This window comes from Garra rufa, chromosome 20 (assembly GCF_049309525.1).
Source record: "Garra rufa chromosome 20, GarRuf1.0, whole genome shotgun sequence".
Taxonomy (NCBI): Eukaryota; Metazoa; Chordata; class Actinopteri; order Cypriniformes; family Cyprinidae; genus Garra; species Garra rufa.
The window spans coordinates 38618779-38636071 of NC_133380.1; the positions used below are offsets into that span (position 1 = coordinate 38618779).

The window sequence follows — 17293 nt, forward strand, 5'->3', positions numbered from 1 at the left end:
CAAAATATCAAAAAATTCTTAAATCAGGAAGGATTTTCTAGACAAGTCCCTTGTCTTGTTTTCAAAAAAAAAAAAAAAAAAAGGCAAAATTAAGTGTGTTTTTGCATGAAACAAGCAAAATAATCTCCTATTGGGGTAAGAAAAATAATCTTTTTTTTTTTTTTTTTAATAAGATTTTCTTGCTTATCCCATTGGCAGATTATTTTGCTTGTTCTAAGCAAAAACAGGCTTTGTATTGACTTTTTTTTCTGAAAACAAGACAATAGTTCTAACTTGTCTAGAAAATCCTTCTTGATTGAAGAAGTTTTAGATATTTTGGCTAGAAACAAGACATACAATTTGCACATTATTTACACATTATCAGTGTAAAATGGGTTGTGCATGCAATTTTCTGTTGACTTTAAAGCTACTTATGCCATTTTCATGCCAGCAAATACAAAATGTCCCCTCTATCCGTAAGACATCACAGAAATAGGTGTCGTGAGAAATGGCTCTGTCTCTGTGACATCTCTGGGTTCTGTAAAAACAGCAGAAAAAAATATGACCGTGACCCCAGCGTTTCAGCCCATCAGAAAACTTGGAGGCGCCTCTCTACCTGTGAATTGTTTTGAGCGTTTGGGTTTGCTGACATCGGGTTGACTGGCATGTCTTTGGAGGGCTGGGTTGTGAATTGAGGAGACTGTGTCATTCGGTGTCATTGCTCATATTGCTTTTAGCTGTTTGAGAAAGAGTCGTGCTTCCCTGAAGAATAATTAAAGTTATTAAACGATAATAGAGACCATAGCTGTAACAAATTATTGCTCTAATTGTCTGTAATTTCATTCACTTCACTGCAAAAAATACTTTTCTTACTTAGACTTTTTGTCTTGTTTCCAGCCAAAATATCTAAAAATTCTTAAATCAAAAAGGATTTTTTAGACGAGTAAAAAAAAAAAATTGTTTTCAAAAAAATAAAATAAATAAATAAATAAAAAAGTTAAAATTAGGTGCATTTTTGCTTGAAACAAGCAAAATAATATGTCAGTGAGGTAAGAAAAATAATCTTGTTTTCTGTTTGAAATAGTCTTTTTTTACTTTCTTTTTCTAAGGAAAAATCTCACTTAAATTTGACTTGTTTTAAAAATCTTCCTTGAATTTTTAGATATTTTGGCTGGAAACAAGACAAAAAATCTAAGTAAGAAAATATTTTTTTTTGCAGTGTTTGTTAATTCATTCATTCATTCATTCATTCATTCATTCATTCATTCATATTTTCTAAATTCCGCCCATTTAAGAATTTTATTCAAAAAGGTATCAAAGAAGACATTTTACTCTAATAAATAATAAAAGTGCAATAATTATAATTAATATTTAATTATAAAATACTACTACTACTACTACTAAGAACAATTTTCATAATTTCATCAATTTCATAATTTTATTCAAAAAGGCAAACCATTTAATACATTTAATTCATTAAAAAGCTGAATTATTACTAAGATACCATCATATGTTTTAAGATATATTTTGCAGATGTTATTACCTCATAAGATACGTGTTTAAACAATGTAACATCTGCATTTTTCTTTCTTTCTTTTGTAATTCTTCTTTCTTTCTTTCTTTCTTTCTTTCTTTCTTTCTTTCTTTCTTTCTTTCTTTCTTTCTTTCTAAAAAGTTAACAAATTACATTTTACTCATATATATATATATATATATATATATATATATATATATATATATATATATATATAAGATATCTAAAACAATTTTAATCAAAAAGGATTTTCTAGACAAGTAGATATTATTGTCTTGTTTTCAGAAAAAAAATAAGTTAAAATGAAACAAGTTTTCGCTTGAAACAAGCAAAACAATCTGCCAATGGGGTAAGCAAAAAAAAAAAAAAAATCTTATTTCAAACTGAAAACAAGATTATTTTTTTACCCCATTGGCAGATTATTGTGCTTGTTTCAAGAAAAAAAAAATAGTTTTACTTAGAAAATCCTTGATTTAAGATTTTTTTTAGATATTTTGGCTGGAAACAAGACAAAAAATCTAAGTAAGAAAAGGTGTTTTGCAGTGTATGTGACCCTGGACCAAATAAGCTTCCACTGATGTATGATTTATTAGGACAGGCAATATTTGTCTGAGATACAACTATTTGAAAATCTGTAATCTGAAGGTGCAAAAAAAATCTAAATATTGCTTTTAAAGTTTTCCAAATGAAGTTCTTAGCAATGCATATTACTAATCAAAATTTTAGTTTTGATATATTTGCGTTAGGAAATTTACAAAATAATATTTTTTGACCCATACAATCTATTTTTGGCTATTGCAACAAATATACCCATGCTACTTAAGACTGGTTTTGTGGTCCAGGGTCACATATATTATATAACAGCAAACAAATTGGAATAATAATAATAAGCGTAGATACCATCACATTTTATGAAATATATAGCAGAAGTCATTGTGGAACTGATAAAACCTGCTGTAGCCCATATGTTTAAAAGATGTAACATTGACATATGATACTATTTTCGCCTGCACAGAATGCCATTCTTTACATCAATTAGCAGTAATTCTTATAAAGCATCACCTAAAGGGCAAGATATGACATCAAACTCGTAAAAATCCTGAACAAATCTCAGCAAATGAGACCAGTCAGTTTTAGATGATCATTCACAGCTGTGTTGTGACATCATAGTGAGATCCAGACACGACTGAAGCACACAACATGACATTTATTGAGAGGCTAATTTCAGACTCTTCAGGATCAGACTGCAGTCATCAGGACCCCACAGCGTGAAGAACCACACTGGAGTGCATATATTTCCAACCTTGTGTGAAACATAAAACTATGCACACTATAATAATTTACTGCTTTATGGAGTTCTAAATTGTATTAAGCACCAACATTTCTATTTAGATATTTCTCCTAAAATTCTTCACTGCAAAAAGGCTTTTCCTACTTAGATTTTTTGTCTTGTTTCCAGCCAAATTATCTAAAAATTCTTAAATCAAGAAGGATTTTCTAGACGAGTCAAAAATGTTTTCTTTTTTCTGAAAACAAGCAAAATAATTTGCCAATGGGTTAAGCAAAAAAATATTTCAAACAGAAAACAACACTGCAAACAATGATTTTCTGACTTAGATTTTTTTTTAAATTCTTAAATCAGGAAGGATTTTCTAGACAAGGAAAAAATATTGTCTTGTTTTCAGAAAAAATAAATTAAAATTAGGTGAGTTTTTGCTTGAAACAAGCAAAATAATCTGCCAATGGGGTAAAAAAATAAATAATCTAGGTGCTTGAAATAAGATTATTTTTCTCTTCTGGAAACAAGACAAAAAATCTAAGTAAGAAAATCATTTTTTGCAGTGAAGATCATTTTTATTACCCTATTGGCAGATTATTTTGCTTGTTTCAGGCAAAAACACAATTATGATTTAAGAATTTTTAGATATTTTGGCAAAAAAAAAAAAAAATCTAAGTAGGAAAAGGTTTTTTTGCAGTGTTTCTAAAGGAAACAAAAAATAGTTTTCAAACAGAAAACAAGATTATTGTTCATACCCCATTGGCAGATATATGATATGTATGATATTTTGGCTGGAAACAAGACAAAAAATCTAAGTAAGAAAATTATTTTTTGCAATGTTTCTAAAGGAAACCAAAAATAGTCAGTTGTTATCATATGAGGCGCATTTCCATTACAGATTTGTACAACACTTTGGCGATATTTTATAAATGTCAAATAAAAAGTGCTGAGAAATGACAGCGTTTCCATTAACTGATGTTATGCGACTAAAACGCAATTTTTTCCTCTCGCGATTAATCATGGCGACGTTTTTTTTTGCGGGATTTTGGATTTATTTAATCGAATGTGACCTGTAAATGTGAAAAAAAAAACGTTTCCATTGCTGTTTTGCGAAATATTCCTTTTTCGAATGGCATGAAAAACCACCTCATGCAAGCGTAAAAGCTTGTTTGCAATATATGGGAGTTTTTGCGCAGTTGGTGCATTTCCATTAATCATATTTTCAATTTGCAATTTCAATTTGTGCAATTTAAAGGGTAATGAAAACCCAGCTATGGTTAGAGAATGCCATAGTACTTGGCATGCAGATAGTACAGCTTTTTGTGGAACTGGAAGAATTTGGTGTAAATGTTTGAGTTCATATTAAAATATTTGTCTATTGATTGCACACTTTGGTCTCTTGGCAAATCTGAGCACAGTGAGACTTTGTTCTGAAATGTAAAAGGCTAAAAAAAAGAATGATTTCATGAATGAAAAGTCATTATTTACTAAACATTTTACCATCTAAAGCAGATCTGCATCTAATGTGTGACATGTGACAAGTAAAAACAAAAAAATGTGATCACATGGAACAAGTCAAATTATTTTAGGTGAAAAAGTTTCAAAAGTTTCTATTTGCTCTCTATTAAATCTCAGTGCTGTAGAAGAAACAACTAGGGGTGGGGGGATCTCATTTGTGATTTTCTTTCCTATTGGAAGCTTCACAGCTAAATTGCTTGCCTTGACAGGTAAAGGATGACGATATTCAAGGGGAAGAAAGCACAAGGTGACTTGTTCTACCCACATAGCGTGAAAATTTTGCTTTGATGATGTTCTAATTTAGATCTGTCTTTTATCTCGACACTGCGATCGATGCGCAGACTAAAAAAATCATTTATTTGCTGAATAAATATTTGAAAGGGAAAAAAAAAGTGAGCTTTGTTATTCCTTGGTATGTTCGATTCACCCTCAAGTACTTTTCAGTCTTTGCATTTCTTCTTAGAATTCTGAAATAAAACAAATTCAAATGCATGTTATTCATAACTCTGGTCACATGAATTGAGCAATCCCTGATGCCCTGGATCGATGCTGTATTATAACCCTACACATAACATATGCCCTGAATATCAATAAGGCCAAAAAAGAAAAACCACAGAGAGATGATTTGCCCTGATCACCCGTTGGTTTAGTCGCATGACACTCTCTCGCCATCAGCAAGGCAATTCATAATCAATATTCACCCAGAAAGCACACCTGCATTCAAGGTTGTGCTCCGAACTTGATTAATTAATGACGCTGTGTTGTGTCCCTATTGACTTCATGATGATCCTTCAAAGGCAGAGTATAATAAAAGATCTAAAAGATGAAGCTGTGACCTCAAGTGTAAAAAAGTTTCTGATTGTTTTCTTGTCTTTTTGTGCAAAAATAATTTTGTGCAAAGATCTCAGAAACCTCAGAAAGAGTCATTTGTTTTGGTTTGACTGACCTAGACCTAGACATTCTTACTTTACATGTAATCCATTAATTTTTTACCTATAATTAACCTTTAATTAAACCTTACCTACTACAGTACATTTACCAAAGCAATATACAACAGGAGAAGCACACTGTGTGCAATATTGTTTTCTAGGGGTGCTCCGATCATAAAGCATTCTTTTTATTATAATTATTTATAGTGAAACTCCAATCAGGATTGTTAGGCATTTAATCCTTTTTTTTTAATTTGAGGGGTGGAGTGGACATTTTTCAAGAATATATATTTATCTCACCTAATTTTTTTTTCTTTTTTCTTTTTTTAGAATTGTGCAATTATTGCACAATAGCTTACACACAGCACAAGCCTGATTTCCACAAACACATTTATTCATTATTTTCAAATCCAAACATTGTTATTGAAAATGCTTTTTCAGCATTTTGATTCATTTTTTTTTACACAGTACAGTAATCTTTCATAGACGAGTTTAAACAATACATATAAGCAACACATTATTCAGTGCTTTTTACTTTTGCATTTACTTCTAGATTTAAATACTAAGTTGCTCAAGCAAGTGGCAATTTAAACTGCTTCTGTTATCACAAACATTGTAAATGACTAAATTTACTATTGACAAAAACAGTTCTACTGCTTTTTTTTGCATTTAGATCTTTATTACAAGTAATCCTGTTGTTAATAAAGAACTTTCCTAGTAGTTTTCCTACCTCCACGAGTACCATATTTTATTGCCTTGTTTATCTGAAAATGCTCTTTTCCTTTAAACCTAGCCAAAAACCCATATGCGTTGACTGTGAAACACAGCAGACTTTAATTTTATGCATTTATGGTGTAATTATGACATTTCGTGTCAATCCTTGTTCATATTTACCGCAAACAATGCACTGTCACTTTAATTCTGCATGTGCAGCACAGACTCAGTGTGGAAATGATCTCTGCACTGCCGCAGACGCACCGCTCCTGGAACGCACTGCCAGACTGCAACTGTGCGCAGCTTGAACACTTTTATCAGTTAACATGAACACGGAAAATGTGAGTCTCAGTTATGTGAACCTGGCTTTTTCTGTGTGCACTTCGAGTATGCATATTCTCCATGAAAGCGTGCCAGTGCTGAATGTTTAAACACTGGAAATAATTCAAAAAGAAATGCAATTTATAAACTTTAGCAACAATGCGACACTGCCTCTATTGTGCAAGTAACAATCCCTGTGTCAACTGTGCAGCTTGCAGCTCGCTTATAGTCAGCTTATGTGGTGATTGGAAGTCTTTTGCGCACTTTGAAAGAGAAAGAGAGAGAGTGCCGTCATTCACTTGCGCTGTTTGTGAAATTACGTCTCACATAAGGTTTTCAAATGACTTTATAAGTTATGTAACTAAGAAATATGAATTGTATCTCACCTTCAGCATTATAATTGTTTCACCCGCACCTGACAGAGACTGAGGCAGTGCTGCTGCATACTGGTTTATGAGATCGGCTTTTTTTAGAGGCCGCTGATCAAACATCCCAAAACGATTATCGGCCGATAGTGATCGGTAGCCGATCAATCGGAGCACCCCTATTGTTTTTCATAATGCAATGCTGATTTCTTACATAGCATTTGATTCCAATTTGATTCCAAAGGCCTATTTTTCAAATATGCTACTGCTGCTTATAATGTATTCAGCTTTATGACTGTTTAACAAATACTGTTTTTCAGTGTATACTCCACAATATTTACTAAGCCAGTGTCCTCAACATAACCTTTGCCTCATATCTGACTCCTATGTCTCCTAAAGGAGTTTCAGATGATTTCAAAGAGGCACAGGGAAAGTGTTATGGTTACGTCAGCAGGCGCAGCGCAAGCAGCTGTCTGAAAGAAACTTTCTGAAGACTGATAGTTTGAAACAGGACTTCAGAGAGACAGGTTCAAAATTTCATAAACTGCAGTTTTCTCCAGTAAATGAACTTGCGGTTCCCCTGTGCACTGCCCTCTAGCTATAATGCAGCAAACTGTTCTCAGGCTGTTTATGAGGGCTCATATTGCAGTTTATGTATCGGCTTACATCGCTTTTCACTTTGATGTGCATCACCAGCTTAAATAGCATAAACATGCCAAACCACTGAGATAGAAGAGTGATGAAATACCGTCTCAGTTTTAAAATGCATCGACGATCTTTCTGTTTTCCTATCTTTACACAAACAAGTAAATACACACTCAGATTTCTAATCGCCAGTGTGCAAATAATAATAATAAAAAAATGCATTACACATTCAGTTAGACAAAAATTCACATTTATTTATTGTTAAACAAGTGTAGAACTTTACATCCTTTGTAGAGATGGGCTCCTTTACATGTTTATCAGAGATGGGTTTCTTAATTATGCATATGAGGATGAACTACGTCGACCAGTGCTGTAAAATATTCACAAAAGTATCATTTTTAAAGAATAATTTAATAAATAAATATCCATCCCCAGCTGCAGTAATATGTCTTTAAAGACGAAGGTCCTCCTTCATGCTCAGCTGCGGCCTTCAGTCGCTACATTTTTCATGCTTTGCACAGATTTGCACAAAAAATAAATGTGTGCAAGGCACGAGAACACCAGAATCTACTGAAACTGAAGCGGCAAAACCATTTTCATGAACAGGACAGAGGAATTTCCATGTCTTTTGCAGCGTACATGTGGTCATCCAGCAATTGCATCACCATAAACAAGCTTTAAAACTTTTTACATAGTCATCTCATGTTCAAAATCTCTTCATTTGCTTTTTATTTAGGGCTGTTCTTGATTATTTTATAGCAATTTATTTTACACAATCAATACAACAAAATATATTGTTCTATGTTATATTATTACCCTTGACAGTCCCGTGTATGATTGAGAAAATATAAGGCCTGGGGTTTGTTTGCTAGTGGTCATATGGGACTTTGTTGATGATTGTAAAGGGTGTTACAGGACTCCTTTAGTTCAGTCAGGACAATCACCATATGTCTTAGGGTCCTGGAAATTTCCATTTTTGTATATAATAAAAAAGAAAAAGCAAAACTGCATTCAAAAGAGAAATATGTGAACATATATGTACATCCTTTGAGAAACTTATGCACTGGAACGAGACTTCTTTTTTTTGTTGGCTTAATTTTATTCATTTTTTATGTGAAACTGGATTCCTATATACAGGCCCACACGGAATCTGCAACCGCAGAACACTGCGAGGCCTTCATTCACAAAGTTCTACTGTACACTTCATCTGACCCTTGCTTGTTTATTAAATAATTGTGGCTAATTTGATTACATTCAGCTACCAAAAACAAGGTAACAGTTAAAAATCACAAAAATGTGTTTGCTTATTAGTGCCTTCTGTCTTGTTTTCCAGTAAAAACGCTCAATACATTCATTTAAACAAAACTGTATACTTTCTGAAATATGTCTTAAGATTGTTTCTTACCATCACTGGTAAAAATTGGTGATGCTGGCCATTGAAAAATTGCTTGTAAATTTCTAATGCTATATGATCACCAAATCTTGGATTCATTCTTTTTGTCAACTTGTTTTCTTTCAATTGAGTCTTTGCAAAGGTGTTCTCACGCGTCACATCATGTTCTCACACAGTGAAAAATACATTGCGGAGCAAAGAGGAACCTGACAAAGTGCTGACAGACAAGACAGAACAGGTTACTTTAGGTATGAAACAAAGTCTCAGCTTTCAAATTTGGTCATTTTTTAAAGAAATTGAAACAAATACCATTTTGTGGTGATTGGTGTTGCGCCTTAGTTCAAGCGTCACATGAACCAGTCATCTCTTATTCTTTACTAGTTATAGCATGAAATAAACATTAATAGCTCCCCATAACGTGATGTCGTCCACCACAGAACATGTCTTTAATGCAATGTTTATAGTTTCACCGGGAGCATGATTGGGCTAGTTTTAAGTAGCAGTTGGGCTGGCTTTGTTATGAAGACCTGGCAACCCTGGCGTACACTGCAAACAATGCTTTTCTTACTTGTATTTTTTGTCTTGTTTCCAGCCAAAATGTCAATTAAATCAAGAAGGATTTTCTAGACAAGTAAACAATTTAGAACAAGCAAAATAATCTGCCAATGGGGTAAGAAATATAATCAGATTATTTGTTTTACCCCATTGGCAGATTATTTTGCTTGTTTCAAGCAAAAACACACTTAATTTTGACTTTTTGTTTTTTGAAAACAAGACAATAATTGTTACTCGTCTAGAAAATCCTTCCTGATTTAATAATTTTTTTGATATTTTGGCTGGAAACAAGACAAGTAAGATAAAATCTAAGTAAGAAAAGCATTTTTTGCAGTGTATGCACCTCAGCTTTTGAATAAAAAGCATTATTTTTGGATCATTCTGGCAAAGTTACTTAAAACCTATGCTAATTGACAGAAAACACCATTGAATCCAAGATCTGGTGATAGTACAGCATAACAGCAACAAAAGGGAACAAAAGGTGGGAAGGTAGGAAGTTGTTATACCCTGTTTGAAGTCAGTAAATTTTCTAAAATTTGGTTTTATGCACTTTTGCTGTTCAAGTTAATGTATTTCTAAGAGTATTTTACCGAAAAACAAGGCATAAGCTTTATGTGACACATTTCACCAACCTCATCCATTCCACTGCAATTTCCATCTAAAATCAGCGCAGAAATGCGATTAAAAAGTCTGCAGATTCCGTCTGGGCCTGCCTGTAACTCGTTGGACAGCAGCGGTACTTCTCCATTATGTGTGCAGTTATGTGGGAGGCTAAAAAAAGGAAGACCACTCTGCCATCGGTGGATGGGCGGGGCTGTGTACATGGTGGGCGGTGCTTACAGTTAGTTTTAAAGGCTTGTGACCAGCTGCATTTGTCCCTCTCTTACGTCCCCCTCGGGGACACAGGCATCTTTAGAAACGGGGATGATGAGGCCCTCGCTACTGTCTCTGCTCATCTGATAATACGCGTGCAGCTGCTGGCCTGACCCCAGGTTGGGCATGCTTTTATAGTAAACGTCTTCGTTCGGACTGTGTTTGGATGGCGAGAGGTCCTGGTCGACGTCTAGACTGCTCTCCGAGAATGGCGAGTCTCTGAGGTTTGGCATGCTGGTGTACACCGAGTCTCTGTTGGGGGAGGGCAGGGCGGTTTCGGCCGGAGGCGGAAGCTGGCCCATGTAGCTGTGGGGATGCGAAGGCCCTCCGTCCATGTCGGCCCTCGCTCTCTCCTGTGTGTGATACAGGAGCGAGTGAGTTCGCTGGGGGATGAGGGGGGCTTCGAGCGTGCGGGGATGCGTGTGGTGCAGCCCCAGACCGCCCATCTCACTGTCCCCGCCCACCTGCACCAGGGACGACGTCTCCGCAACCACAGGCTCCTCCCCTCTGCTGATCCCCGCCCCCTTTTTGGTGCTGATCCGGGACTCGGCGGCCCTGAGGTTGTTGTGCACGAGCTCGGAGATGATCATCTTCTCGAAGGCCGTGTCATTGAGACTGAGCCCGCAATCCACCACCTGCACGCCGTCGCTGTAGTTATGAAGTGAGTAGCTGTTATTGAAGTTGCCGTTGAGTGGTAGAGTCCCGAACGTGTTCGTATCTCTGCCGCTGGTCACCGAGTGTCCTGCAACAACACGAGGAGAAAAAAAACGTTAGGTTGTTTGCTCTTGCTAAATCTGAGAAATAAAATCACAGTGTTTAATGCTGTTTAGGAGCTGCATTTAAGTCAAATGCATAACTGCATTTGGCATTTTTAGAACATGCAAAAAATGAAAATCTTTAGTCTGCGCATGCAGAACGGTAAGGTTCTGTTAAGAAAAATTTACACTGTATTATCGCCCAGTCCTACGTATAACTTTATGACCATCCACTCATGATTTTCTGTAATGCTGCTTTGAAGCAATGTTTATTGTGAAAAACACTCCAGAAATAAGTCTACACTTCAGACTGAGGATTAGTTCTCACTATTAACTGTTTTTTTTTCCTCATTAAACTCCCAATTTGCTGCTTATAAAGAGTAAGTTTAGGTATGGGATAGCATTAAAGGATCTAAAATATGGTCACGCAGAAAAAGGCATTAATATGTGCTTTATAAGTTCTAGTAAACAGCCAAAATACTAGTAATATGCATGTTAATGAGTGACTAGTTAATAGTCAGAATTGGTCCCTACACTCTTAAAAATAAATGTGCTTGATGAAGCCAGAGAATAACTTTTTTGCCTAAATGGTTCACAGAAGACAATGTTCTTTGTGGCAAAAGAAGGTTCTTCAGATTATAAAAAGGTAAGAAAGAGATGGAACCTTCAACTAAATGGTTCTTTGTGGAACCAAAAATGGTTCTTCTATGGCATCGCTTGAAGAACCGTTTAAAGCACCTTTATTTTTAAGAGTGCAAACTGAAGTTTTACCAGAAATAAATTTGGCTTTTAGGAGTAGTTCACCTCCAGAACAAAAATTTACAGATAACGTCCTAACCCCCTTGTCATCCAAGATGTCATCCATGTCTTTCTTTCTTCAGCCATAATAGTATTATGTTTTTTGAGGAAAACATTTCAGGATATAATGGACTTCTATGGTGCCCCCTAGTTTGAACTTCCAAAATGCAGTTTAAACGCAGCTTCAAAGGACTCTAAACAATCCCAGCCGAGGAAAAAGTGAAACGATTGATTATTTTCGAAACAAATTGACAATTTATATACTTTTTAAACTTAAACGCTCTTCTTGTCTAGCTCTGCCTGAACTTCATGACAGTTGAGATATGTCGAAAAACTCAATTTCTCCTCCAACCACAAAATAGTCCTACATTGCTTCAGAAGTACCAACCCATTGTTTACAAAGTTAACATGCAAAGAAGGTCAAATGTCCTTTACAAAATAAGGTAAAACAGCAATGTAGGAGTTTTACAACATACCCTAACTGTCATGAACTGGAATAAACACAGAGTTCACACAGAGCAAGAAAATACTTTTTTTTTTTTTTTTTTTTTTTTGAAAAAAATAAATAAATAAATAAGACCCTTCTTCCTTGGCTGGGATCATTTAGAGCCCTTTGTAGCTGCATTTAAACTGCATTTTGGAAGTTCAGACTTGGGAGCACCATAGAAGTCCATTATATGGAGAGAAATCCTGAAATGTTTTCCTCAAAAAACAATTCCTTTACGACTGAAGAAAGAAATACATGAACATCTTGAATGACAAGGGGGTGAGTGCATTATCTGTAAAAATAGCTGCACTACTTTCAGCGTGAAGCCATGCATTACTTGAAAATGGCAAATTTAACCAGGCTCTTATAATGTATACTTGTACTCCCGGATTTATAAAGTGCTTGGATCACAGTTCTACAGCACTAGCAATGTATGCCAGGTCGCATTAGTCTGCTACATCTAGCCGTACCTGACCTACCATACTTTGTTTGCATAATTCCCTTACAGAATCGGCAGGCACAGGCAAAGGCCCAGTTCATTCTTTGTCAATTCTCCACAGTTTGAAGTTCTGAATTTTTCCACAATAAAACAATTTCGAACAATTCACAATGACCAATTTCGGAACATTGATTTAACTACATCCCAAACAACATTAAAATCATTCTATAGGCTTCAAATGTCACAGACACAAATGAGAGAGCGGCACAGATGTGTATTCACAGATGGAAGAGCGGTGACAGTCACAGAATTCATCAACATCAGCTTGTATATGAAGCAGTTAAGGTGGTGGGGGTGAAAGGTTTGAAAGTAATGGAAAAAAGCCAACTCAGAAAAAAACAACAACACAAACAGCCATTTCTCACACTACAGAGAGCCAATGAAAGCGAAAGCATCCAACAGACAGGAGAGAGAAAACTCACTCTGAACAACTCACATCAAGTCTGTCTGTTCAGGCCAGCAGACCTGAGCGCTGCTGATGAACGAAAAGAACACAAAACAAAAAGGAAAATGATTTATTATAAAACATGATGATATATCACTAACAGAAAATAACAAAACAAACAAACCAAAAAAACTTAATTACAACGTTAGCGCAAGCAAAAGACTTAGCAAATTAAATTAACATCACAATTAAGGCCTTTTCCCTCTGTTAAATGTCACAGTTGGGTTTGTTTGCTGGACTGGACTTTATGTGGTAATTTGAGCTCATTTGCACGCCGGTGGACGAGCGGCCGTCTGCATGAGCTACGATAATCTTTAACTGCATCTTACGAGAGCCCACCGGTGGGCGGCTCGGACACAGCCGTTCTCAGAGCCTCTCCACACAAATGACAAGACAAAGGAAGGAGATGGCAGATGGGAACAGAAGAGGGACAGTAATTTGAGGAAAGGGAGTTTAAGAGAGATATCTGCTGGATATTGAGACGGAAGGGCTAAAGAAACATGAGGGCTCTTCTCTGACAGAATTCCTCACCGAACTCGCAAACAGACAGAGAGATGTGTTAAACTGGAGGAGGGTAAAAGAGAATATACTGGGGACACAACACAACGGAAGCCTGTTTCTGCTATGATATAATAGAAATAAAAAAGGTAATGGTGATTCTTTATCACAATCCTCAAAACAAGTTTCCTCAGCATTTAAAAAAGTAATTATTGCGAGATATAAACTCAGAATTGTGAGAAATGTAAACTGTAAATAAATAAATAATAATTGCAAAATATAAACTCAGAATTCTGACTTTTCTCTCAATTGCGAGTTTATATATCACAGTTCTGACTTTTTTTTTCTCAGAATTGTAAGAAATAAACTTTTTTTTTAATAGCAATTGCAAGCTATATAGTCTAATTCTGAAAAAAGGTCAGAAGTCTAACATTTTATTACAATTGAGGGTTTATATTTCACAATTCTGACGTTATATCATGCACTTACGAGATTATATTATGCATTTCTGACTTTTTTCTCAGAATTGTGAGATACATTATAAAGTTATAAAGTCCAATTTTTATTTTTTTTAAATTTGTTTTTCAGTGACAGAAACAAGCTTCCATAAAAACAAACAAACAAACAAAAAATATTTGCATTATATAGCAACACATTAAACAAAATATATTTTTCTTTTTTGACAGAAAAAAAAGGTAAGTTACAGCATAAAAAAAATAATTCTGTAAAATAATAAGACTATCAATTAAATGACAAAGGTATCTGGACATTTTCTGGTTGTCAGGCCAAATTAGTTTGTTTAGTGAAACATGTCTATAGCTAATGTGGAGAACTACACCTGTGTAAACTTGAGGGGTTCTAACTTTATATATCCACTAAAAAAAAAAAAATGGCTTTAGCTTCAGCTGCATAAAAGTAATTGAAAAATAGCTCTGGAAAGCAAAATTAAATATAGCTTAAGTTTCCAAATAGTTTTGGGCCCACAGTATATACGGTAAAAATAAAAAGGCTTGTGAATATAATTTTCATACAACTTCTGAATTTGGGTTTCATGACTGAATGAACCGCATTAAAAGCTGTTGTAACATGCAGAAAAACAAATAACTGCAACTGCACATTATACTTGTGCTTTTTTATATTGAAAAGACTGGCATCAACATCTGTAGCCATTCAACTTTCAAGTATTCAAATAAATCCAACCCGATGTCCAACGAGCCCATATTTAACAAAGAGAGAAGGCGACTGCTTTCAGTACAATCTCCATTCAGAATCATGTATATACATTTAAACTAAATCTCAACTGTGTGTGCAATGTGCATGCATCGTGCCAACATCCCAAAGTTGTAAAATGCAGAGGTGATGAAAGTATTGTTTCACTAAGACCTCATTCTAATGATTTTGAACCATGTGTTGACAATATGTGGATGAACTGTTGATGGCCAGAGTTTAATCATGGTAAAACAATTACATTTGATGGGCAAATTTAAAATTGATTGCATACTTGTCTCTCTGTAGGTCACTGAGTGTGTGCAGGAAAGGGAAAGAGAAAACAAGACACAAATAGTTAGTGTCATGTCACTTAAAAAGAAAAAAAAAAGTTGAATTACATTTGCCTGCTTTTAAATATTCAAAAAATGAAATAAAACATGTGTGCATAAAAAGCAATACAATTTCTTGTGAGCATCACAACGGTCTCATAGTGAAGAAAAATAGCTTTAGTCTGTGCTGTAAAACCACACACTACAGTTTTAGCCTGATATATCTGATTTATTGGTGTGATTTCTCAGCACAGAGGGGCTGATACTGCGTGGTACTCTGATGATACTCATAGTACCACACATGAGCAGAAGGGTAAAAAGGAGTGTAGTGGATTAGTAGTCACACCTGGAGAGTGAAAGACTGGCACCGTTGGTGTGTTACATACGATAGTTTCAGCCAGTAAGGTGTTGTAGGGGTTATTAGTGCCTTGTGGTCTCAGAAGAGGGTTAGTAAGAAGATAATTGCCCGTCATTCCTGAAGCAGCAAAAAAACAAGAGGACAAATAAGATTATGACCTCTAAGACATCTATTTGATGGATATGTTTAATCTGGAAGCATGTTTGTTTGTCAGTTTGTTTGTTTTTAAATTACCTTTCTATTACCTATTTAATCAACATAATGTCAATAAATGATCACCAGTTTTAAATGCTTGTAATATTTGTCAATGATATCCTACGTACAAATTAATAAGTGAATACACTGAAAAAAATGCTTTTCTTACTTAGATTTTTGTCTTTTTTTCCAGCCAAAATATCTAAAAATTCTTAAATCAAGAAGGATTTTCTAGATGAGTAAAAATTATTGTCATTTTCAGAAAAAAATAGTTAAACAAGCAAAATAATCTGCCAATGGGGTAAGAAAATTAATCTTGTTTTCTGTTTGAAATAAGTTTTTTTTTTTTTTTTTTTTGCTTAACCCATTGGCAGATTATATAGCTTGTTCTAAAGCAAAAACTCACTTAATTTTGACTGAGAAAATTATTTTTACTCGCTTAGCAAATTCTTCTTGAATTAAGAATTTTTTTTATGTTTTTGCTGGAAACAAGACAACAAAACCAGTAAGAATTTTTTTTTGAAGTGTAATTGTCAAAATTAAATTGATGACAAAAAAAAAAAAAAAAAAAAAACTACCATAATGGGCACAGCTTCTTACTAATTCAAGATCTCTGTAAAATAATCTGTGGTAAAATATAAATGATAAATTCATTTTTTTTTTCTACTATTGTTGTGATATAAATATTGCAAATAACAGTCATTGTTGCTATTGTTTCTGAACAGAGACACTGAAGCATAGAAAGACAAATACCATTTTTTTAGCACCTTTGTGTTTTGTGCTTGAACACATGCATTAAAAGCATGCTGAGTGTTTTAGAGCAAGCCAAAGCAAACGGCTCTGAATAATACAACCTTACCGCAGGTCAGCTAGAGTTGAACATCATCTTCTCATCACATGCATTTCAGCCCTGGCTAAATAATAAATGACAGTTTTTTTTTTCTAAATCTTTAAAATAGCTGTCCGAGGGCATATTTTCTACTGACTCACTACTGTAGCTGTGTAAAACGGACCCAAAAGGGGCTTGTCTGGCTTCCCGTGTCTTTAAACTGACATTAGTGGTTTTGTTTTACATTAAAGTCAACATGAAATCCAAACTGACCCTATTTACTTTCTCAATGCAAGTTTCTGATGTTATTGTGAAAGATTCATCGGTCCGTGTTATTCCAAAGGAAAAAAAAAAAAAAAAAAAAAAACATGTTTGGCATCATAATCTTTCATCAAAATGTAATAACTTGCTTCGCCTCTGAAACGACTTTCCTTTTTGGCTGATGATACCAATCCTTCTTATTTTTCACCCCTCTCTTTCAACCACCTGTCATACAGAGACCACTTTTCATGATCTAATTAATTTGCTATCTGACAAATCTGTCACATCGCATTAGTAAAAGTGTTGCAAATGCTGTTTCATGTTGACTTTAACTAAAATCACATTTGAGTGGTTTAAAATAGATACACTGCAAAAAATGCTTTTCTTATTATTTTTTTGTCTTGTTTCCAGCCAAAATATCTAAGAATTCTTAAATCTAGAAGGATTTTCTAGACAAGTACAATTATTTTCTTGTTTTCAGAAAAAAACAAGTTAAAATTAAGTTTTTGCTTAGAACAAACAAAA

At 34.6% G+C, this 17293-nt stretch overlaps 2 protein-coding genes across 2 annotated transcripts in view; both read right to left on the reverse strand.

The window, feature by feature from the left end:
• The window catches only part of LOC141293545 (adhesion G protein-coupled receptor L2-like), a 5953-nt gene extending 5255 nt beyond the window's left edge, over positions 1 to 698 (reverse strand). The window contains exon 1 of the mRNA XM_073825569.1: positions 596 to 698. Within this exon, the coding sequence (XP_073681670.1) occupies positions 596 to 698 (103 nt within the window). The remainder of the gene's footprint in view (positions 1 to 595) is intronic.
• An 8460-nt stretch (positions 699 to 9158) lies between these two features.
• adgrl2a (adhesion G protein-coupled receptor L2a) overlaps positions 9159 to 17293 on the reverse strand; it is a 118137-nt gene continuing 110002 nt past the window's right edge. Inside the window, exons 21-23 of the mRNA XM_073825261.1 lie at positions 15472 to 15600; positions 15089 to 15106; positions 9159 to 10847 (exon numbers count right to left, since the gene is read on the reverse strand). Coding sequence (XP_073681362.1) covers positions 10081 to 10847; positions 15089 to 15106; positions 15472 to 15600 — 914 coding nt within the window. The 3' untranslated portion in view covers positions 9159 to 10080. The remainder of the gene's footprint in view (positions 10848 to 15088; positions 15107 to 15471; positions 15601 to 17293) is intronic.